General features: G+C 31.7%; 1 protein-coding gene across 15 annotated transcripts in view; it reads right to left on the bottom strand.

Annotated features, from left to right (window-relative positions):
• Nucleotides 1-24,992, bottom strand: part of EYA4 (EYA transcriptional coactivator and phosphatase 4) — a 356,489-nt gene that overhangs the window by 267,909 nt on the left and 63,588 nt on the right. For 12 of the 15 annotated variants that reach the window (XM_051997772.1, XM_051997785.1, XM_051997776.1 and 9 more), the window contains exon 2: nt 3,354-3,455. In XM_051997772.1, the coding sequence (XP_051853732.1) occupies nt 3,354-3,386 (33 nt within the window). In that variant the 5' untranslated portion in view covers nt 3,387-3,455. Of the gene's footprint in view, nt 1-3,353; nt 3,456-24,992 lie in introns of those variants that run through there. The other 3 variants (XM_051997784.1, XM_051997783.1, XM_051997781.1) reach the window with 2 other exon arrangements.

Here is a 24,992-nt window from a genome sequence, read left to right as displayed (position 1 = left end):
GAGATAAAGTGACTTTGTAACAAGTTATAGAAGAAGTAGTCAAGCCCAGAACTTTTGATGTCAACTCCTTTTATACGGTACCACACTGTTCCTCCCAATGAATGAAGAGCTAGAGACTATAAAGCCCACAGGCTTTACTCAGTTTTTCTTGAAAATAAAAAGAAATAGAAATACAGGTATAAAAAAATTTAGAATTCATTAAGCATCTATTATGTGTTAGGCACTGTGATAAATTCTAAAGATATAAAGACAGAAACAGAATAGAAAAGGTTTCTTTGTTTTCCGGACTATCAAATTAAAAGTATGCTCAATTATTTCCCTATTATAATCATTAAGTTATTATGTCTAATCCAAATGAACAAACTCTTTCCATAAACTTTGGGAGAAAGTATACTAAAATCATATAATGCTTCATGTGACTCCATGACTGAAATATACTCCCTCCCTCTTTTTGACTTGTCAAAAAGCTTTCTTTTCCTTAAACATTTGTCCATTTTCTATCATTTTCAAGAAGATTTCCATGATTCTCCTAAATGAAAATGTTATATCTCTCTTCAGTTTTCCTACAGTACTTCCTGGATATATCATTTACCACTATTTTACACTATTTTTTAAATTATTATTAATTGATCAACTAATTAATAAATTAACTAATTGAAAAGCATTTATTTAAAGTGATCTGATGTATGTGTTGGTAAAATAAAAGCAAAATTTCAGAGATCCTAACCTCAAGAAGTTTACATTAAAATAGGAGACAATATACAGGAAAACAGTAACCAGGTAAAAAGGATAGCAAATTTAACCCATTTCTAACTGGTTAGAAAGGAATAGATAGTAGATAAATATCATGGTAATTGATGAGGAATCTAACAGGAAAGTGAAACATGGCTAGAGGCTTAAACTAAGTATTTTGGGAAGAGGTGGGGCAGAAATGATGTCCTTTTTAACCTGGTATCTCACCTCGGAATTTTAACCTCAGAATCTAATTCTTTGCATATAACTTTTAATAGAAATTCTGTAATACAGAACAGTAAAATCTTAGTATTTTGAAGTTAACTCAAAATCTCCAATAAATGATACTGTGCTAGTGAATTTTACTAAAGAAACCATTTTAAATAAATTGTGTTACATATGTCTTTTGTATGCATTATTACATATAAACTTACTGTGAATTACAATGTATTTATTAACTTCCATCATTTTGTTGTGATTGGGAAAAATAAAAAGGACCCTTTCTTAAAACATGTTTCCACTCTGTTTTTCTTTTTCATCCACTTACCCAGGGCTCTTCAACAGTTGTTTATTTTACTTTACTTTATTTTATTTTAGAGTTTTATTGATGATCCTTTAAAAGTTTTATTAAAATGTTTCATACAGACATTTACAGGTTACTTCCACTTTGGGAAAAGTCTCTTGTAACAAATTAAAACATTTAGTAAAACTAATAATATAATGACCTAATCTGAAAGTGCATGACACATTTCACATATATAACACCCTTCCCCAATGTAGTATTAAAAATTATCAGAAATCTCTCTCACTCTACTACTTTTTTTGTAATTATGAATCTCACTCACAAGACTCTGCAATGCTTTGGGGCTTAATGCAAAAAGTGAAATATCATTGGCAAAGAAAATATCTAGAAGACCCTACCAAATATAGAAAATTCATTTTCTTTTGTATTCTATCCTTGACTACTTGTATGACAAGAGCAAAGATATTCAACTTTCTAAAGGGGATCAAGATGGTCATCATGTGATCTGTGAACACTCCAGACAAAGAATAAAAGATTGGAAATTTAGGTATGTAAATATTGTACAATTTTAATAATCAACAGCAGCCCCATCATAATCTTGCTAATCTCAACTAAGTTAGAAATCCAATCATGCATTAAACTTCCAGCCTTCCAATAAGCTCTGTAATATACTATGTAAAACATGAAAAGTAGATGACAATATTAAAGTGATAAGAGAGAGCTCACCAGCACAACTTCATAAGGAACCAAAGAGAGGTGAGCTAGTAAAAGAACTTTCCAGTATTTCCTTCACCTCTATGCCTTTCAAATCAGAGGAAAGACATCCCGACTTAGATCAGAATATACATCATTTTTCTAGGGGATATTACTACAGCATTGAAATTGTCTCTTGGAAACTAAAATGATCTCTTATACTTTTCCTGACTCCCTGGACCTGAATTACTACTGTCTGCTCTGATTTCTGATACCAAATGAATCCTTCTAGTTTTGTTGAACCTCCTAGAATGCTAACCCAGTAACCTCACATAGAGATCTGATTTCTAAAGCCTTGCCAGAATTATCCTAGTCATGAGACAATTCCTCATGTTTATTATATACCGTAGTGTATAGAAGATATAGTTATTATGGCTATGTATCTATTTTTATTACCATACATATGTATATGTGTGTGTGTGTGTGTGTTTGTGTGTGTGTAGTCCTTTTCCAATCTGTTTTGTGCTTTGATTTGAATGAACAAACTATCTTTAAAATAGTGAATTTTCCCCCACAGCTGACAAAATCTTATGATAGTTTTTAGAAGAAAGCATAAGGAAAGACTGTCTTTATAAATTATTCTCTGACTCATATTCATCCTTAACTCTGAGGGTTTTCTTGAGGAATTGATTCTGTTATAAACTCAAGATATTTTCTTGAGGTGAATTTCCCATATGCTTTTGAAATTATTGATGGGATGATACAATTTATTACTGATTATTCAAGGTTACATTCATTTGTATAAATTAAAATAAAGAACATTAAAGTTTTGTACTTTAATGTTTTGTACCTGACAGTGCAACTACTCCTGTATTTTAGTAAAGTAACATTGAATAGACACAGATATGGGGCAGCTGTCATGACACTTCCACAGGTCCTAATATACCATTCCAAGGAACAAATTGGTGCTGGCTTACACTTTCTGTGTTAGACTTCAAAACTACTCCATAATTAAAAGAGATGAATGGGAAATGTAAATAATAGCAGTTTGTTGCAAAAATTCCAAGCTGAACAAGGAATCAGAATGTTTTTCTTTGCAGAAAATTAGAAACTACTAAACAAATTAAACTAATATATTATCAAAAAAAATTTTCTCAACTGAAATATGATCCTGGAAATTTAGAAAAAATATCAACTTTTTGAATCATCATTATATAAGTAATGTGATGTCAATTTTTGAATGCAATATTAAATAATTCTGCTAATTATAATCATGACATATACATATGCGTATACAGAGTAAAATATGGATGTGATAAAAAACAAACATCTCTTCTCACTTTAATGCACAGCAAGATTTTTTTGTCCCATTTATAGTAATTAAAAAAAAATAGTTCAGACTTACTGATTGTTCATTTAAATCCTGTGAGTCTTCCATGTGGTTTTATCACTTTTCTTTTCCCTATCCAGTAGAAGTCACTTTCCCCTTAAATTAAGAATGGAATTTCTAAAAGAGAAACACACACACACAAAAAAAAAACAAAAGTCATTTTCCTGAACCTGACCCTTAATTCTTTCCTAAAATTTTCCCATTTGTCTCAACATGCAAAATGTTAATAGAGAAACTTTTAAATGCAATGTAATACCTGAAAAAATAACAATTATGAAAATAAACCCAAGTGATTTAAAATTCTTGATGACACTAGAACCAATGGGAATGACAATGTATTTAGAGCTAGATGGAATCTCAAAAGTCATTTTATAGATGAAGAAAGAAACTAAAGCTCATAAAAGTTAAATGGTTCACACCTGCCAATCAGTGGGAATCCTGTGAGTAGGGAAATGTTACCACCTGAGGTGGTAAGAGATGGGGGTTCAAAGAAAAGTTCAAAGTTCAAAGAGAATCAAATATAAACTGAAATATCCCAGGATGGATGGGTATGTACCAGGATATCTCTATGGAGTGACATAATCAAATGAGAGAAGGAAAAGCAATTAGTGGAACAATGACTCAGAGCTAGAAAGATTGTACTGATGAGGAAATCAAATTTCAAGGAATGATGAAGGGTTATATACATCAATGTTACTCGTGTTACTTGTATAATCTGCTTTTCTGTCTGTCTCTTATGTATCAACAAAATCATTGATGGACTCTGCCAATCTTCCTCTTAATTTGACACCCTCACCAGGCTGTGAGATAATATTTTTTTTCCCTAAATCCAGATCCTCTCTTAGACTTCAGAGATAGCATTAGTGGAAAGCCTCTAAAACAGTGTGGGCTAACTCATAAACTATAGCTTTGGGATTGTAACATGCAGATATACTAGAAACAGACCTTTTATCTTCATCATTCAAAGAAATCCCAAACCATACATTATTTCTCCCCATTTACAATCAGTTGTGAGTGAAAATTGTGAGATGAGTAATTTGGAATAAAAATGAACCTATCAAAAAATTGTTAAATGAATCCATCAAAGCAAAATCTGGTCATGCAAAAAACTGCATTGAAACAAGAGGGTTAATAAAATTATTTAATAAGTAATAGAAAAAAGGTTTGCAATCATTTCTAGAGGTTTCTGTAAGAATCTTTGGAGCAGAAGTTATGGAAGGATAGCCACATCTAGTCTTTCATCATCAAAATATGGTTGGAGGTGACACTTCAACTGTATGCAAGGTATAGTTTAAGTCAGTCTGAATTGTATCAAAATATTTTAGGCAAGTTACTTACTATTGGAATTGCTGTATGTAGCTAAGTACCACAGAAAAATAAACCAAAAAAAAAACTCCCAAAACTATAATAAGTAGAAATCATAGTTAACATAAAAGATTATGTGGACAGCTAGATGGCACAGTGAAAAGAGCACTGACCCTAAAGTCAAGAGGACCTGAGTTCAAATCAAGCCTCAAACTCTGACTCACTTTGTGACTCTGGGAAAGTCACTTAATTCTGCAAGAAGAAGAAGGTATATAAGTGAACTAATTTATACTAAAATTTCTTAGTGAGTAACATCCAGTCATTTTGATGATAGGAATCATAATTAGGAGTGTCATTTTGAAAATAGTATTCCTGGGCTTAGTTTGTGTAGTTTGAATATTAATTGGAGAGTGGTATTTATGAAAATATTTTAACCAAAAATTTATTTGCTTTTTTAATAGAAAGGCTTACAGAATGAAAGAATTTCAACTCCCCAATCTTGTTTTTGATATTTGAAGTGCTATACAAGCCTATCTTTTGATTGAAGAAGGATACAAGGCCAAAGCCTAAGACTTTGGAAAAAAATATTCTTCCTTTTAAAAGTACATTTGGGTATTCTTAATAAGTCCCAGACTTTGAGACTTGGCATCACAGTATAGAGAGGCAAATAAGCACCAGAAATGAAAGTTAAGGCAGGCATAATTAACAGATCACTGAATCTGAACCACAGAATATATATGTAATTGTATGAAGCATATTTCATGTTGGAGTTCCTTTTCCATTAAAAGCACTCTGAGATATGTTTCATATATTTAAGGTAGAGAAACTCACCCCCATATAAGCTATTGTATTGTGCAATGAACTTAGTTCCAGGAAACCTGATTGAATAGATCTATTCAGTGACATTTCTAGATACAAGTTGTAGTCTTATGAGAGTAGTGAGGTATAGGGTGGAAAGGAGAAGCTCAAAAGATGGAGTTCAACTGGTGCTCCTACTTTTTGATTAGAGAAAGATCTTACCAACTTTGAAAGGTATTTGACCTCTGCATCTTTCAATCAATAATCTTAAATCAATTCCTTAAATAGGAGTGGCTCTCATCTCCCCCATAATTATCCTAAACCATATCTCCAGATAAGATGATGGCAAGGTCTGCATCATTGGGAGCCAAGAACTTATGGGACTCCAGCTCTATAAAAAAACCCAGGTAGGAGACTATATATCATGCTTAGGGGGTACTTCTTGTTCATTCCACAATGAGAGGAATAGATTTTTAAAAAAGAGAAAGAGAAAAGACAGGAAAGAAAGAAAAGGGGAGGAAGGAAGAAAGGAAAGGAAAAGGGAGGAAGGATGGAAAGGAAAAGGGAGAAAGGAAGGAAAGAAGGAAGAAATAAAGGAAGGAGGGAAGGAAGGAAGGAGGGAAGGAAGGAAGGAAGGAAGAAGAAAAGAAGGAAGGAAGGAAGGAAGGAAGAAGAGAGAAGGCAGACAGGCAGGAAGGCAGGAAGAAACAAAGGAACGAAGGATAGAGAACAGGGGGAGGAAGGGGGGGGAAGAAGAAAAAACTACTTGTCTGGCTAACTAAATAATTCTCAAATGATAATCTTGGAGTTGGGGGAGTACAGAATTGGGGGTGGGACAATGTCAGAGAATCACTGCTGACCCTAATCTAGAACTTAATAGGTTTAGCTTGCTGAATTCTGGGGCCCTGACTCATCTGTGAGAATGGGAATTCAGATAATACCTTAGAATTTATATATGCTATATTTTGATTATCTTCACTTTAAGTAGGAATCAGCATAAAACTGTGCAAAGGATTCAATTACTATGTTCTTTTCTGACCTTGGAGCATTCACAATTTAACAGAAAATATGAAAGTGAGAATGGTTTTTTCCATCATAAATGGAGATAGTCATTTCCATCAATAATAATGCAGGAAGTTATACCAATAAATGTCCTACTACATTTAAGTTATAGGGACCTAGAACAGGGCTTCTTAAATTTTTTTCACCTGTGACTTTTTTGCCCCCAGAATTTTTATGCAACCTTGGGAACATAGGCATATAATTAGACATATAATTGAAACAATTACTGATAATAAATCATAAGCTACAATTCTCACATGCAGTTTTGTGACCTCACGTGGAATCACAATTCCACAGTTTAAAGAGCTTTGGCAGAGAGAACATTATATAAGCCTTAAAGTGTTATATAATGTCAACTATTACTACTACTGATGCTAGTAATAAATATATATTACCATTAATAATTATAACACTAATAGTATGCATAGTAATTGTCATTTTTCAGTTATATCCAACTCTTTGGAACTTCATTTTTTTTTGTTGTTGTTGTTTTTGTTTTGCAAAGGTACTGGAGTGGTTTGCCATTTCTTTCTCCAGTTCATTTTACAGTCGAGGAAACCGAGACAAACAGAATTAAGTAACTTGCCCAGAGTCATGTAGCAAGTAAGTGTCTGAGACAGATTTAAACTCATAAAGATGAGTCTTCTGACGGTAAGCCCAGTCCCTACACAATTGAGTTGACCTTATTATAAGTGCATTTTTTATCATAATACACCAATATGCACAATTCTTATACCAAACATATGTTAAAGAAAAGTTTTTCCCATGTAGGCCTATATGGAATGCAAAAAAAAAATATATATGTATTTTAAAAACAAACAAAGGCATCCCATAACATTGGGAAACAAAAGATGCCTTTTCAAAAAGACTATTATTATATAGTTATTATAGCTATTATTAATAATGAATCATAACATTAATAGTTATAGTTGTATATACTGTGCAATGATATATAATAAATAATTATTAAAATAGAAGAGTTAATCAGAAAGAAGGTTGTGTATATTTGGATTACAAAAAAAGATTAATTGTTTTATTTTTCAACTAGCAGTTCAGTATTCTATGCCAAATTTGAAAATATTTGTAATAGTATTCCATGTCATTATGTATTGTTTTCCTTAAAATTTTAGTTTTTTTAATTTTTTTATTTAACTATTTTGTGGTGAAGGTCATTTTTTTCTCTGCTAAATGTGTTAATATGCTAAAATATTATGAGTTCAATGATTTTACATTATAGAACAAAGTTAAACTGCCTAGATTAATTGCAAACAGAATATTGTTTTACATTGTAAAACTCACTTAGAAAATCCTCAGGATTAAGAATGGTAAGAGAATAGAGGCAAGAGCACATCATAATTTAAATATTTGTAATTCTGGCAAATTCAACCTTTAAGATAGAAATCAAATCTTTTCTTTACCAACAAAATGAATGTACTTCATATTAGTTCATCCATGCCAGTAATAAATAATACTACTAATAATAGCTAACCTTTATATATTATTTAAGGTTTTTCCAAGTATTTTCACTACTTTAAATGTATTATTGACCCAATAAGACAACTCACACAAAGCTGTAATGGAAATACTATTATTAAAGTCATTTTGCAGATGAAGAAACTTGAGTTTTTAAGAGTTTAAATGACTTGTCTATGGTCACATGGAGAGTAAATATATATACAATAAAATTAAAATAGGATACACTATCCTATTTAATATAATTTTAGAGAATTTAATATAAATTTAGAGAGAATAATTTAGGAAGAAGGCAAATAGGCATGCAAGAAAAAAGTAGTGGAGCCATCAAGTCAAAATGATATGAGATAGCTAGTAAAGATTTGCAAATGAATTGAGACCTTGGTTTTCATTACTTCTGGTCTCCTAGTAATTAAACAGAATTCCTCTTCCACTTTACCATAATTCTAAGATAAACATTTTATATAGAGAGAGTTGTACTATAATAGGGAATGCTACTTAAGATTTATAAGCAGAAAGAACTTAGAACTTGTGTAGGTATCACTTTCATTTTATAAACAAATTAAGAGGTCAATAGACTAAGGAGTAAGTAGAAAGAAGAATAAGAATTTGAACCCAATACTTTGATTCCAATCCAAGTATTCTTTGTGTTACAGTATAGTTCCTGCTAAACTTTATGAGTTTCTTATGGTGGATCATAATGTCCATGTACTTTTCTCTTATACTAGGATAGTGTAACTTCAATTTAAAGCTTCAACTTAAAAAAAAATGAATAAGCACCTATTTTAAGGCACTATGCTGAAAATAAGATACAAGCTGAACATGAATCACTAAAGTCATTTTAACCCAATTTAATCTCTCTCTCTCTCTCTCTTTGTTTGTCTCTCTGTGTGTGTATGTGTGTGTGTCTCCCTTCTTCTCCTTCTCCCTCCTCTTTCTCTCTTAATATAACATATAATAATGTGTATCATATTATACACACATACATATTACATGTGTATGTACATACATTATATACACATACATGTACATATACATAAAGCTACCATGTAACCTTGGGGAATGAGATGCCTTCCTAAAAAGCCGACAATTATAATTTCTATTAAAAATGACAATAGTGATTATCAGAAAGGTCATTTGAGTACACCTGAATTAATATATATATATATTATACATATTAATATATATATATACATATATATATATATATTAAAATATCTACTCTACTGTTAAAAAGAAGATAACTGGGATTTTGTAGAAAAATGCCATTTTCACAACTAGTGATTTCCCCACAATCTTAACCATTATTTGCTAAGTATAGTCATAAATGAACCAAGAAAAGTCTTTTTTCCTCACATTACCTCCCTCTTCCCTATTCCTTCCCCCAATTTCACTGTCCTTCAATTCTCATTAATGAGGTTGGGAAGCTAGGTCAGGCACTTGTTGGTTCCAAACATTAGGCAGCAATTCCAAGGAACAAAGCCAAAGGTGAGGGCAAAGATTACCCATCTCCAATTCTAGGGCCAACTATTCAGAGAGGCAGAGATAGGCATTCTTTGATTGTGCACCTGACTCTGTACCCTGACAATGTCAAAGGAACACTGCCAAAGTGTCCATGAAATGGAGCCACAATGAATACAAAGGAGCACCTGACCTGACTTCATACTTCCCAATGGGGCCAAAGTGTTCTTTCATTAGTAACAAAATAGTGAGCTATTTTTGAAACCCAATTACAAAGAAATAAATTACATACTGTAGTATTTTATTACTCCCGAAACTCCTAAGCTTAACATCAATATAAGAATTTTCATGTTGAAATTTTGGAAAGTTATTCCTTGTTGATACTTAGATTTAGGTCTCTTGGTACTAAAAATTGCTTGGTTTATAAATTATATAATGCCTATTACAATTTCCAATCTAGAAAATTACTTTTTTTTTATCATATTTTCTGTTTCATTTTAGTCTATGTATATGTGTATGTAATATGTGTGTATGTAATATGTATATAGGCATATATATGTTATATGTTATATTAAGAGAGAGGAAGGAGAGAGAGAAGGAGGAAGAGAGGGAGAGAGAGAGAAAGAGAGAGAGATTATAACTGCTGAAAAGCAGTTATACTAAAAAAAATTACAGAGAATGATAAATCTGGACTCTTTTTAGTTCCTCTTTAGCCTGAACAAATTTAGTTAACCTTTGTATGAATCAGGTGATCTAATCAAATTTATTGTTATTCCTATGCTCAAATAGTCCCTATGACCTGTGGAGTTCTAATTGCTATTATTTTATTATTATTATTATTAATGTTATTTCCTATTTTGAGTTTTTGTGTACAATGAAATGCTTTATTGTATTTACCTTGCTTCCCCAAAACATGGCAAATTACCCAGTCTTTCCCAAGAAGGGTGTCTAACCTTGGAGACCAATGGTAACCTAGGAACCATTTTTGAAGGTGAATATATGGTTGTGTTTATTAACAACACATACCTGACTATTTTATGCCACTCCCAAGTAAAGTACCTTTAAGAATAGCTTGTGGAATTTTGTATCCTTACTCTTCATATCCTGGGCCAGAAATACTCTCTTTTTAATGCCCCATTTTTGTCTTATATATTTAAATCATGAAATAATTGCATTACTTTCTTCGAGAAATATTCATTTATTCATTCCACATATGCAAAAAGTAGGAGGAACCCCAAAACATTTGTTAAACACCTGTTAAACAGCTCTTCTGCCAAGCTGTGGAAGAAACACCATATATTGTCACTAAGGCGAGTGCAAGAGGGAATAATAACAAAAACCAATAGGTGTAATATACAGATAATTTATACAATATTACATTAGAAGACCATTAGAGATATGAGATATGTGACACAATAGATAAGAATGTAGACTTGGAATCAGAAAGACTGGATTTAATACATTGCCTTAAGTACTTTGTACTTATGTGATTCAGAGCAAGACATTTAACTTTTTTTAGCCTCAGTTTCCTTATCTGAAATGAGGTTAGTCATTACATATTTTTTAGTATTGTTAAGACTGTTGAGAAAATATATGCAAAACACTCTGTAAACCTTGTAGTTCTAAATTTTTGCTACTACTGTTATTGTATTTATAAAATAGAGTGGTATATCAAGTACAAGAAGATCACCACAAACTCATGAGATCAGAGAAAGCTTCATAGAGTAGGTAATAATATTTGGGTTTGCTTCTAAAAAGAGGTAAGGAATAGCAAAGGAACAAGCAGAATAGGTAATGTCAGTTTTCTGTTTCATTCTAGTCTATTAGGAATAAAACTAAATTTCTAAATCATTTTAAACTTTTAAAAATTTCTATTAAAGCTTTTTTATTTTTCAAAACATATGAGTGGGCAATTCTTCAAAATTAGTCCTTGCAAAACCCTGTGTTCCAATTCCCCACCTTCTCTCATGCCCTCTTTTAAATGGCAAGTAGTCCAATATATGTTAGACATTGTAGAAATATATGTTAAATCATATACTACATCCATATTTATATCATTATTGTGCCACACAAGAGAAAAAGTGAAGCAAAATAAAATGTAAGAAACATCAAAACAAGTAACAGCACATTTTTTGAAAGAAAAAAAAAAAACACCCACAAATGCCAAATTAGCTAGATTTCAACTATGAGTAAAATTGTCACAACCATTGCAAATTATTGGAGATTAAATCACTAACTTGTAATATGCTGTCATTCCATAGTTGAATTCTTAAGGAAGTTTTTAGTCTCTACTTATACTACATAACACCAAAGTCTGAGGCTGGTGTTTTTCAGTAGCTATGTACAAATGAAGTCAGGGTCAGGTGGAATGCCCATGTGAACTAGTTAGCTTTCTCTGCTCCACAATCCTACCCTGCATCTCTAATCCCAGCCAGCAATCTTACATGCCATTAGTCACAGCAGAGACGGGAATGAATCAGCAAAAATCTGTCACTACAGGAAAATCAAATGAAAGTGAATGTGGCATTGACAATGAAGTCAACGACATCATCTTGGTGTTTTAGTATTTTGAGACAATATTCAATGACATTTTAAAGATCAGTGAGATATTGGTGAGAAATCAAATAGGTTAACTAATCCAGTTAAGCGAACATTTATAAAGTATCTTAATGTATAAGGCAATGTATGCTACAGTGTAAATCATATATATATATATTCACACACACACACTCATTCACTCACATACACACACACATAATACAAGAAAAACTAAGGAAGAAGGGAGAAGAGTTTGGCAGTACAGATATCACAGAAAGTTTCACAGAGGAGATAGCACCTGAACTGGATGATACTAACTGGGTCTTCATTGCATGTCCAAACTAGTAAACATAAGTATGTAGATAATTATCTTCCTTCTCTGACATTGTATTGCCTTTTTAAACTAGATCTTTGCCTAACTTGAAGGCAAGAATCCTACTGGTTAGGGAGGAACCACTAAAACAAGTGCAATAAGAAAGAAACTACACAGCACAGAGACCAAGAGTTAGAATATCCTCAAACAATTTTACAAATAAAACTGACACCTAGAGAGGGCAAGTTGCTTGGCTAGGGCCACATAGCAAGTAAATAACTGAGAATTGGAACATCATTCCCTACTTTGGAGTACTGAGAGTTACTATTAAATTATAGGTCAAATATTATATTATAATTGGTGGTAGCTAGATGACACAGTGGATAGTGCGCCATACCTGAACTCAGGAAGACATGAGTTAAAATTCAGTATCAGATACTTATTAGCTGTGTGACCTTGGGCTACTTATTTAACCTACCTGAACTCAGGAAGACATGAGTTAAAATTCAGTATCAGATGCTTATTAGCTGTGTGACCTTGGGCTACTTATTTAACCTCTCTTTCCCTTAGTTTTCTCACTATAAAATGGGGATAATAATAGCACCTACATACCAGGATTATTGTAAAGGTTAATAAGGAAACAATTGTAAAGCACTTAGTACAAAGCCTGGCATATAATAAATACTATAAATATTAGTGATTATTGTTGTTATCATTGTTGTTATAATCATATCAGGATCCATCTGATCACTTTTATTGTTATACTATAATCTTATTATAGCAAGTATCACTTGACAGGAAAATGCCCTTGGTATGTGAGATTAGTAGATTGAAGTTTCAGAAAAGGAGATTTCAATTCATTAAAAAAAAAAATTCTTAACAATGCAAAGGCAGAAGTGGCTGTCTTGTGAGTAGTAGCCCCCTTTTAATGAGGTCAATAGGAAGTGAGATAGCCATTTGTCAAGGATATTGTGGATGAGATTCTTAGTGAGATGTAAACCCTACTTTTGTTTAAACTAAACTTTTTTCCCAGCTGAATTCAACCTGAAAAGACCTCAAGGAGAGAGTTCTCCCTTTTCTTCAAAAGGGAATCATGAAGTACATTCTAGAAAGCTATTATTAGTATCCCACTCCATTGCATAATACAGGCAAGGAGAAGGAAGGGTCATATGTAAGGGCTTATTTGATATTTGCTTTTGTCTTTTTTCTTTGTACTCATTATAAAAATAAATGGGAATTATGGAAAATTTAGAGATCTGGGCATAACTTGGAGAATTTGCAGTTTATCTCCCTCCTCAGTTACTTGAATAGAATAGAATTTTTTTTAAGACAACCCTGAGCACATTAAATTTATTATAAATTCAATTTATAATTTTCATGTAATTAAGTCAGGATATAGATGCATGTATGTGTATGTATACACATAGCTACACACATATATTCATGTTTATCTATATTTTATGCATATGTATATACTTGCACATATATAAATGTGTACTTTCAGAATTTAAGAATCTTCAAATAAAGACATATATAAATATACTTTCAAATTCACGAGTTGAAGTTATTTTGAATATAGGTAAAACAGAATGCGTCTCAAAACCAACTTCTAAAAATAATAGATGCATTTATAACTTAATAAATTTTATTTTGATAAACAATGTTAAAACAAAACATTACCAGCAAACATGTTGATAGGCAACCATCCTATTTATTAAATCCTTCCTCTTTGGTGAATCCATTCTTCAGTTGTTTTACCATCATTAAGTCTATCAGGAAGATCTTCTATCTAACCTAAATTCCTCACACTCCATTACCTATTTTTCAGTCTTTACTGGAAATGAAAATCAGGCACTTATGACCTAATGTAATAATAACTTTTATAATTGTGAGAAATAACATTGGCTTTCACACCCAGCTTTTTCAGGGGATGTTATTTCAATCAATCCCTCCAAACAATTTTTATAATTTCTTTACTCATCTAATTCTGTCTTGAAGATATAGTTTTACCAAGTGTCAAAAAGTCCTGGGTTTCTTCCCCTTGAGGACCTGGATTCTAATCCTACTCTCCCACTTGACTCCTCTGTACCTTGGGAAAGAAGCTTCAACTTTATGGGGTTAATTTCTTCAACTCTACCAATGAATGGGTCGGACTAATGCTCTTCAAGCTTAATTTCCTATAAACTTCTTGAAAACTCCCTATCTTTGCATTTTGAGAGCTCAGAATTGAACTCAGCATTTTTTCCTTTACTTCACATTCCTGAGTAGTCACTGATTGAGTGGCACTAGACTGAATCTCAGTCAGAGGGATAGAAAGTTAATTTGTAATTTCATTAATTTAGGAATATCTCAAATGAAGCAACTTGCCCCTACTAATGCTAATTGACACTTTCTCTGCACCTTAAATCTTAGAAAATTGCCCAGAGCACTAACAGGCTAAGTGACTTATTCAGGATCACAATTACAGTGTATATCTATATATCTATAACAGTACATGAACCTAGGTTTTTCTGATACCAAAGCCAGCTCATCATGTACTTAAAATGCTGCCAAAATGTGATGAGTATTTTGTAATCAAAGACTGTAAGAATTTTTCCAATCATAATGAAAATATTACTATATGATTCCTATATTCTATTGTTTCTGAAGCTGAAGATTTTTCTTTAAATAATTGCTGCCAATTAAGATTATCATATAATTTAATGTCATGGTTAGTTATTATTTTATTCACATTCAAATAATTTATTTTCCTTCCATTAATTTCTTTTAAATTTTATTCAGTTTTTTGACCACTCCAGCCTACAAAGATATATTGAAATCTTGTCTATTAATATGATAGTTAATCGTTTTACTTATCAAGTACAAATTTAATGAAATGCTTCCAATAGGATTGTTCATTTAGGACAATTTATAATATAAGTGTTCTGAATTGTTTTCTCTCCTACCTCCAAACATATATAAGATATGCGCTTTATAACAAATCATTTTTATTTTTTTCATGAACCCTAAATTCCTTTAACTTTGGATATGTACCAAGGCTCAGTTTTTTGCCTTCTGACCGAGTTTATCCATTTTCATGTCTTCATGAAAGGCTATTTTCATGGTCTTTAATAATTTCCAAATCTTTATTCTTATATGAGCTCCAATTTTCATATCCATAATTGCCCAGTGGACATTCTCATTTGGATGTTTTCCATCATTTCAAACTCAACAAACCCCACACTACAATCACAATCTTTCCAAAACAAAACAAAACCAGCTTCCTCTTCTAACTTGCTTATCCCCATAAATGTCATTATCATTTTTCTATTTATAAAGATTTGCAAGCTTCCAATTACCTTTAACTTCGTCTTTGCTAGTATCCCTTATATCCAGTCAGTGTCTATTTCTTTATTTTTCCTTTGTCATTTTCTCATATCTACTCTTGTTTTTCCATTCTTAGTCATCTTCCTAGTACATCTTCTCATTACTGCATATGTATATTGTCATAACCTGCTAATGGGCCTTATAACTGAAGTGTTATTAGTCTCAGTTCTATCTTGTATGCTAATACATGACTAATTTGCCTTAAATACATTTTTGTCATATCATGACATTATTTTAAAATCTTCAAGTAGTTCCAATTTATTTTTTTGTTGTTCTTTTCTTTTGAGGCAATTGGAATTAAGTGACCTGCTCAGGGTCACACAGCTAGGAATTGTTAAGTGTCTGGGGCCAGATTTGAACTTAGGTCTTCCTGACTTCAGGGCTGGTGCTCTATTCATTGCACCACCTAGCTGCTCCTCCAATTTATTTTTACATTAAGTACCAACACTTTTGTAAGACTTCCAAGGCCCTCCAGACACATTCCTACCTAATCTATCCAAACCTATTTCCAAATATATTCTAGTATATATCTTCTGTTTAAGGAATATCTTCTGCTTCTTTCTGCCTTGGTGACTTCTCTCATATACTTCCCTTCATCTATAATACACTCTTCTTTCTTTCAGATCTACCTAAATCTTACCCACAATTCAATATAGTTAAACCTCATCTCATTGATTATATTGGTCTTCACTAATGATGGCATTCTCTGATCTAATGTACAAGAGTACCTATGGCTGGTACCAAACAATTTTAAATTTAAATATCTTGAAATGTTTGTTAATTAATATTGCATGTTTCAAGAAAGACAAGTCCCATCATCCTGCCATAGACCCTTCCATGTTTCTTTCAATTTCATAGAACTCACCTTGCCTTGAAATATTCATCCTTATCCCCAACACCTAAGAAAACTTCTACCCTCCACTCTAACATCTTCTGTGACTGCTCTATAAATTTCCTTTTCCTCTAATATTTTAAAATATTTACAGTTATTTACTATTATTAAAATACCATATTTATTTTGAATATATATTCCATGCCTACCAATATTCTTATTGATTTTAATAATGTCTACCAAACAGGATGTTTGTTCTTTTCCATAATCCTACAATTATAATGCAATATTTACATATAACTTTTGATTTTGCAAAACATTTTCCTCAAAGCAGTGAAGTAAGCAGCACAAATATTCTTATACTTGTTTGACAGATCAAGAAGTTGAGACACAGCAATATAATGAATGACTTCCACATTTCAAACAGCTAACAAGTGGTAGAATTGGTTTTCAAAGCCAAACTTCTCGATTCTTTCCTTCACTTTCCCCTGTGCCATACTTTGTGATTTAAGTTCTATCTCTAATCCAAAAGATGTTTCCCTGAAAACCCATATAATATCTTATATTCTTTCTGCTTCCTCATCTTTCCCAGTATAATATAGAACCATTCAATAAATACTTGTTAATCAATTAATTGAAAAAAAAACTTTTACACAAACTCTAGTCTTAATTACAAACTAAACAAAATATGGTTGGGCATTGTTTAGTTACCAAGTTATAAAATCATGGAGGCACTGGATCTATAATATCTTCAACCTGCCACATATCCACACTATCCCCATGGAGAAAGAAATCTAAGAAGGGAAGAGTTAAAAATCCTGGTGTTTAAGTGTTTGATTCAAAGATCAGGTACATGCTAATACAACAGTAGGAAGGAGAAAAGCTCAGATATTAAGTTTCTTTAAGTAATCAAAATTTTTTTCCGTTTCCCTAAACCCTTCATAGTTCTTCCTTTCTCATTGATGGATCTTATATTTTCCAAAATTGAATTGTCTGTAATCTCAAGGAATTTTGGAAACAACAGCAGAAAAGAGAATGGAGAGACCAAGTTTCTGTGGCCTTCTACATGTAGCTCTGAATCATTTATCCCCCCCCCTTCCCATAAAAGATTTCTCTCCTCCCATACAATCATCAGGTCCAATTCATCAGATGAATATGCTATTATGAAAACAAAAAAAATCATGTGTGTATGTCAAATGTCAGAGCAGTTCTATATCCTGCAAAATAATGCACATAGTTATGTTAGATCTCCAAGTTTCTTCATCTATAAGATGAAGCTATAGAACTTGATCCCATAGACTTCATAAGGCTGATGGTAGGAAAAAATCGAGGGTCATTCCTTAACCCTAAAGTGTAATTCAATCTGTTTCTTTAGCTGACATCTAGAGACTGGACTATTTTAAAATCTCAAAGGTAGGAAAAAGTATACCATTTCTTAGTACTCCTAAAAAAAGTAGACTAGAAGAAAAGTATTTTCTCATATTCTTTGTCCTCCTCCTTCTCAGGTCTGAATTGTAGCTGTGTGGACAGAAGGAGAAAAAAGGAGTTTGAATATTTGAAAAGCAATATAACTACAGCAAGAAATATAAATTCTGGGTCCCAAAGTAAATATTCTGAAAGTCTCCCTTTTCCATTATTAATAGCAAAATAAATAGCTCTCTAACGGAGAAGGGTCTATCCTATTTTGGCCCCCACTGTAATGCAGGTTCTACTGGATTGGTACTTATTTATATCTGTGAGCTACATATTTTACTTTAAAAAATAACAAGCTTTAGCTTCAACTGTGACAACTTAATAACTTTTTATTTTCTTCCTGTTCTTAATCTTTTAGTAACATTTCAAGCAGAGAATATAATTAAGAATAATAAAATATAGGTACTTTTAAGAGTTGCTATACAGAAAATAATTACAAAAATTCAATTTATATAATGAACTTAAAAAGTTAATGAATCACAATTCACACTGCTCTTCAAACCAATATTTTTCTCATAACCATATTGTAAAGTGATTCACAATTTCCCATAGAAGCAAATCTATAATTGCAGCTTATGATCTTCACTAGGAACTAGAAATAATATAAATCATAGACATGACTGTCATAAATGTCTATAATTTAAAATAGTAGAAAATATGAGTGTAACTTGAGCCTCCATGGCCACTGGTATGAGACTCTTTGTATTGATGAAAATTGATTATTCAATGCCCCACACATGCATTAAAGGCAAGCATTGATGGAAAGGATTAAGATTATGAGGTTTTTTTTGTTTGTTTGTTTTGTTTTCCAATTTTGAGAAGCAGTATGTATAATTCCAACCTCTCTTTAGTTCACTGAAAGGAGACAAAGACTGAAGGCATGAGAGATGATAGATTTTATTATGTCCTCATCCACAGATTGTTATATCAGAAACTGAAAAATTTTCTCTTTGGGTGAGAAGTGGCACTCCCTTTTGAATGAGCTGTGATAGTCTCATTCCTAATCGGAGAGCTCCCTCAATCTGTATTGTCTGGTATATAATCTCATATGTTTATTTTCTATGATTTCTGTTATATTATTAATCTGGATGAATATATTTATTTGCTATTTGATATCATATTTATTGTGGAACTAGTATTTGGTGGAAGCAAGTTGACCCTAAGCTTGAGCTGCCTTTTTTCCATTAAAGAAATAATAATAAGAAATCTATAATGGACCTTAAAGTAGATTTTCTTTAAACTAATAACATTTAAGGAGGTAGATATAATTCTAATTCAGTATCTCCTCTTTTTGAGGATAGCAGAGTGGTCAAACTTTTGGCCAAGAGTGGAAAGAAATTCTAGTGATATCTATTCTTGTCTCCCTGTGAGCCATATCAAGACAGTCTCTCTATCTCTCTGTGTCTCTATCTCTCTGTGTCTCTGTGTCTCTGTCTCTATCTCTATCTCTGTCTCTCTCTGTCTCTCTCTCTGTCTCTTTCTTTGTGTATGTGTCTCTGTCTCTCTCTTGTCTCTGTCTCTCTTCTCTGTCTCTCTCTGTTTCTCTCTCTTTTTCTCTCTGTCTCTCTTTCTCTCCCTCTGTTTCTCTCTTTCTCTCTCTCTGTCTCTCTGTCTCTGTATCTCTCTTGTCTCTCTCTGTCTCTTTCTGTGTCTCTCTCTCTCTTTCTCTCTCTATAACTCTGTCTCTCTTTGTCTTTCTGTCTCTGTGTGTCTCTCTGTCTGTTTGTCTCTCTCTTTTTCTCTCTCTCTCTGTCTCTCTCTTTGTATCTCTCTGTCTATCTCGCTTTCCTCCCTCTTTTCTCTCTTCTCTCTCTCACACACATATACATACATGTCTGCACACATATGTACACATATACATACACATATGATTTGCACATATATACAATATCCACAAAAGACTCTAAACAAATGGATAAACACTATACAAGAGGCCCATGTACACAATAAATGTACATTGGGATTTGGGACTAATACCAATTGGTATCTTTTTTTTTGTTACTTATAATTTTTTGACAATTATTTGTGTCACTGTGGGGTTAAATTGTTTACCCACAGTCACACAACCAGTATATGTCAAAAATGTGACTTGAGCACAGATCTATCTAACTTGTTAAACCAGGTCTCTATCTCTATCTTAATGGCACCAAAAACAAGGATTTAACACTAATTCTATAAACCTTCTTAGAATTTATAAAGATTTTTGTAGACAGGTAAAAGTGTGTATATATCATTTTAAAAATTGTTCAGGAAAGTTTGAACTGATGGTTTAATTTACTGATAATATATTATGTCTATCGCAAAAAAAAGTACTCAAAACCATACTTACAAATATGCTTAAAGATTACATCATTTTTTGTTAATGATATAGTCATTATAGTACTTGAATATTTGATAGCCTCACTAACAGCTTTAATTATAAGGGTACAGAAGGAAGATTTCTTGAAGATGTCATTTTGGGTCTTTTTTGTCTTTTTTTTCTTATATTCCAGCTCCTAAATCCAGGGAATCTCTGAAGGCAGGAGAAAATTTACAAAAAAAAAAAAAAAAGTACTTTGGGAAAGGGATATTGAAGTAAAAAGTTGTCTATTACACTACATATTTTTTCACATAAAGTAAGGTTTTGTCTTAAGTTAAAGTGAAAATGAGTTTCATAAAGTAATAAATGTAATGTGTTCAAACATAGAACACACACACACACACACACACACACACAGAACTGTTGAGATAATTATCTTTGTTCCAACATACATTTCTGGAAAACATTTATATATTGCTTTAAATGTTTACAAAGTGTTTTATATAAATTATCTCATTTGATTCCCCCAGTGACTAAAAAGGTAAATGTTAGTGCTATTTCTATTTTACAGATGCAAAAATTTAAGCCAAGAAAGATGGATTGCCTAACCTCATAGAGGTCTAAGGCAAGATTTGAAACCAAGTCTTTCTAATATCAAATTCAATGATTCATGCATTATGTTATGCTTTCTCTCTAATGACAGTCTTTAAAACTATATAGTTCCCCTATATATTTCCTTACATTTTAATACCTAGTATGGTACAGAGGAAAGATTTTGAAAGGGGAGCTAAAGAGATACCAATTATTAGAGCATTCACAGATTAAAATTATTAGTGCATTCATAGATTAAATATGCCTGTCACTATCAAAAATTATGTCATAAATATAAGTATATGCTATTTCAAGTAACAGTATTCTTTTCCTATAGTGTAAGACTGGGGGAGGGGGGTAGGGAGAGGGGATTATTCCTATTAGATTAATCAAGTAATATAATAATACAGCTGTTTCCTATTTTGTAAATCTCACAGGTTCAGTCATTAAAAACTAAAAAAAAAAACTCCTTTAAAGAGATGAATGATGAAATTGAAATTCAGCTTTAAAATAACACTATTTTTAAGAAAGAATGAATCTTTATAAAATCACCTGAAATTAGAAAATAATAACAAATAATAAAGAAATGTAAACAAAAATAGAGAAAAGAGAGGAAGCAGGAAACAAAGCTTAGTTTAATGAAACATCAGAGATTTAAGTAACTTGAAATGTACTTTATTTACAACTTGGCTATTGTCTTACTATATAACTTAGGGGAAATACTTAACTTTATAGTGTCATAGTTTCTCAAACTGTAAAGAGGTTATGTTACAAGCAATGTAATTCTCTCCTAAGGATAAGATACATTTGTAATTAATCTTTTCAAAACCAATTTTGCCTTTCTTGATTAAAAGACAAATAATGAAACAATCATATGTATAAAAAAGTATCTTGTATAATACATTTTTCTAAATAAGATGAAGTTAATTGGTTCTAACATTTATACCTGGGATAAAATTACATATTTCACCCATTCTATTTGCAAGTGATAAAATTAACATCCATAGAAAAAAGAAATAAGTTAATATTCTTGCCTTTTAAAATATTACCATCTTAGAGCCTACCTAACTTTTTTTTTCCCCCTAGTCTACTCCATATGGTACAGTGAGGAAGGCTGGTATGATTTTGAAAGCCTCTTGCGTATTTCTTGGGTTCTGGCATTCTAATGCACAGTACTCTTATAACCATAAAAGTCCTCATGAGTGCTTCTGGAAATATATAACAAATCCTTAATCAATTTAAGACCTTTTTTAACTGCATACATGAAATTTCTTGGGAGGAAAATGTCAGCTAGTCTATATGTATATAGCACTTAAGTTACCAAGAGAATGCCATCTCAAAGATAAAAAGCAATTTCCCTGTAGTAATAGAATTTTCTGCTTTGCATGCTTAAGTCCTGTAGTCCCTTAGAATAACAAGAATTATTCAAAGGGAAAAACAACTCACAAAATGATAGCCAGATTCTCCCAATGCCATGGAAATGGGTTTATATTTAAAAGAGGAACATTATTATTTTTTTTAATCAGTAAAGAACAACTTACAGTAGTTAACTGGAATATTAGGAAAATAATTTTCTGTGAATCAGAATTTTCTGAATATATATTGCCTTCTTATAATCTGACCCTTGTTAATGTAAATTGAGTGAAGGGAAATATGGTTTAATATTCTTATTAAAGATTTGTTCTTTGAGGGCAATTTAGTTAATAAAAGCTGAAGAATCAGAGAAATGTTAGTTACAAAAATTATTTTTGTTATCAGTCAAATTTATTATGAAAGTAATTGGATAGCTAAAAATGTAGTAAAAAACTGAATAACTGAAATGAGGCTTGTTGGCCCCAAGAAGAGATAAATGAGTGATTGTGGTAGAAGATAAGAGACCAGGCAGAATGTTGTATATATTGGCAAATATAGTGACTCTCAGTTTCATTTAGATATTTTTTTTTTCATTTAGAGTATCATAGAATCATAAACTTTATTACAAGGCAGGGCTCATTGTAGGGGAGGAAGTAGAAGGAGGTATTGGTATATCTGGAAATAATTAGTACAAAAATAAAAGACATCAACAGAATTTTTAAAGAACTATTCTTTACTTTCAAATCTCCTTTATCCACTATCTTCAAATCTAACTGACCTAATTGCCTGTTCATACAATTCCTGCTGCCATGTCTTTGCACTGTGTCCTATATATCCAGAGTGTTTTGCGTCTTCACTATAGCCCAAAGATTCTTACTTTTTTAAAATGTCATGGACCCCTCTAACAGTTTAATGAAGGTTATTGGCTCCTTCTCATAATAATGATTTTAAATGCACAAACTAAAATATATAGAATTCCAAAAGACCGTACGTGTGTTCAAATAAAGATTCATTTCCCCCCATACCAGACCCAAGTTAAGGCCTGCTAAAATATTTTCATGAACTTCTTTGGAGTCTGAAAGTTTGTGGACTAAAAATTAAGAGTTCCTTAAGAGTTTTAATAGTCAGTATTCCTGACTATTAAAGGCATGGCTCACTATAAGTAAATTAGAGAAGAGTGGGATATATTATCTATCAAATTTATAAATAAGAAAAGAATTAGAGAGTATTGTGAGATGCAAAATGAATATATCTGATTACATTAAGTTGAAAACTTTTGTACAAATAAAATCAATGTAGCTAAGATTAGAAGGAAGTCAGAAAATTGAGGGAAATATCTTTTTTGGATAAAGGTCATATCTTAAATATATAGATAATGAGTCAAATTTATAAGAATGAGATCATTTCCCAATTTACAAATGGACAAAGTATAAGCAAACAAATATAACACATACCCAAAACATCTGGGGGCTTCACTACTGGCTATTCCAACTAAGATTTAAGCATTACAAATGGGATAGTCTAATTTTCAAATATCTCCTCCAGTTACATGATTCTGTAAAGTTTAATTCAGTTCAATAAATATGTATTAAATGCTGAATATGTTCAAGCATTATACTTGGCTTAATTACTGGTATTTTTATTGATGAAAAAATCAAAGATTTATATAGTCATATAAAATGTTCTAAATCATTATTGATTAAAGAAATGCAAATTAAAACAACTTTGAGGTACCACCTCATATCTATCAAATTGGCCAAAATTATAGAAGGAGAAAATTACAAATTTTATAGGGCATAAAGAAAAGATTGTGAAACTAATTATTAGTGGTGCAAATGTGAATTTATCCAACCATTTTGGAGAGCAATTTGGAATTGTGATCAAAAAAGATATAAAATTGTGTATATTCTTTGAGCCACAAATATCACTATTAGGTCTACTTCCCAATGTTGTCAAGGAAAAAGGGGGAAAAAACCTGTATGAACAGGCAATTAGGTGTTGTATCTTTGCTATGGCAAAGAATTAGAAAAGGTATGTCCATCAATTGAGAAATGGCTGAGTAAATTGTGGTACATACTTGTGATGGAATGCCACTGTGCTATAAAAAATGAGGAACTGCCTGGTTTTAGAAAAAAAAAAGTGGAAAGACTTGCAGGCAATAATGTAGAGTGAAATGAGCAGAACCAAGATAACATTATATACAGTAACAGCAACATTGTTCAAAAACAGTAAATGACTAAACTATTATGAATAACATGAACATTCAAGTCAACTATGAAGATTAGTGAAGATAAATGTATAAATTGTAAAAAGATTCATAGGAAGATACAGATGCTAGAGAATGATTAAAAGCACTATTGAGGCCTTTAAATAGACTTAGAAGTATACCTTGCATAGTGCCACAAATATAACTGGTTGGGAAGGAGTAAGGATAAAAACTCAGAACTCAAAATACAACAAATAAATTAAAAAACAAATAAAAAACCCAAACAAACAAATAAAAATGAAGTCATCTTCCCAAAAAGAATATGAAATAAACAAAAAAATACAAAAGCACACATAGCCTTAATGAGGCTTTTTCTATCCCCTACAATAATTACTTTTTTTTTCTTGAAATCACTTTTTTTTATGGTTGTGTGATCTGTGTACTATTTATCCACTGCCTTCTACAATACTCTGAGAAGAATATAAGATTCTTAAGGGAAGATTTTTTTTCCTTTTTTGGTTTTGTATCCCCAGTGCCATCATAGAACCTTGTATATTATAGTTACCAAATGTTTTTGAGATGAA

This window comes from Antechinus flavipes, chromosome 4 (genome assembly GCF_016432865.1).
Source record: "Antechinus flavipes isolate AdamAnt ecotype Samford, QLD, Australia chromosome 4, AdamAnt_v2, whole genome shotgun sequence".
Taxonomy (NCBI): domain Eukaryota; kingdom Metazoa; phylum Chordata; class Mammalia; order Dasyuromorphia; family Dasyuridae; genus Antechinus; species Antechinus flavipes.
Note: the sequence above shows the minus strand (reverse complement) of the source record. Positions and strands in the feature narration are given on the sequence as shown.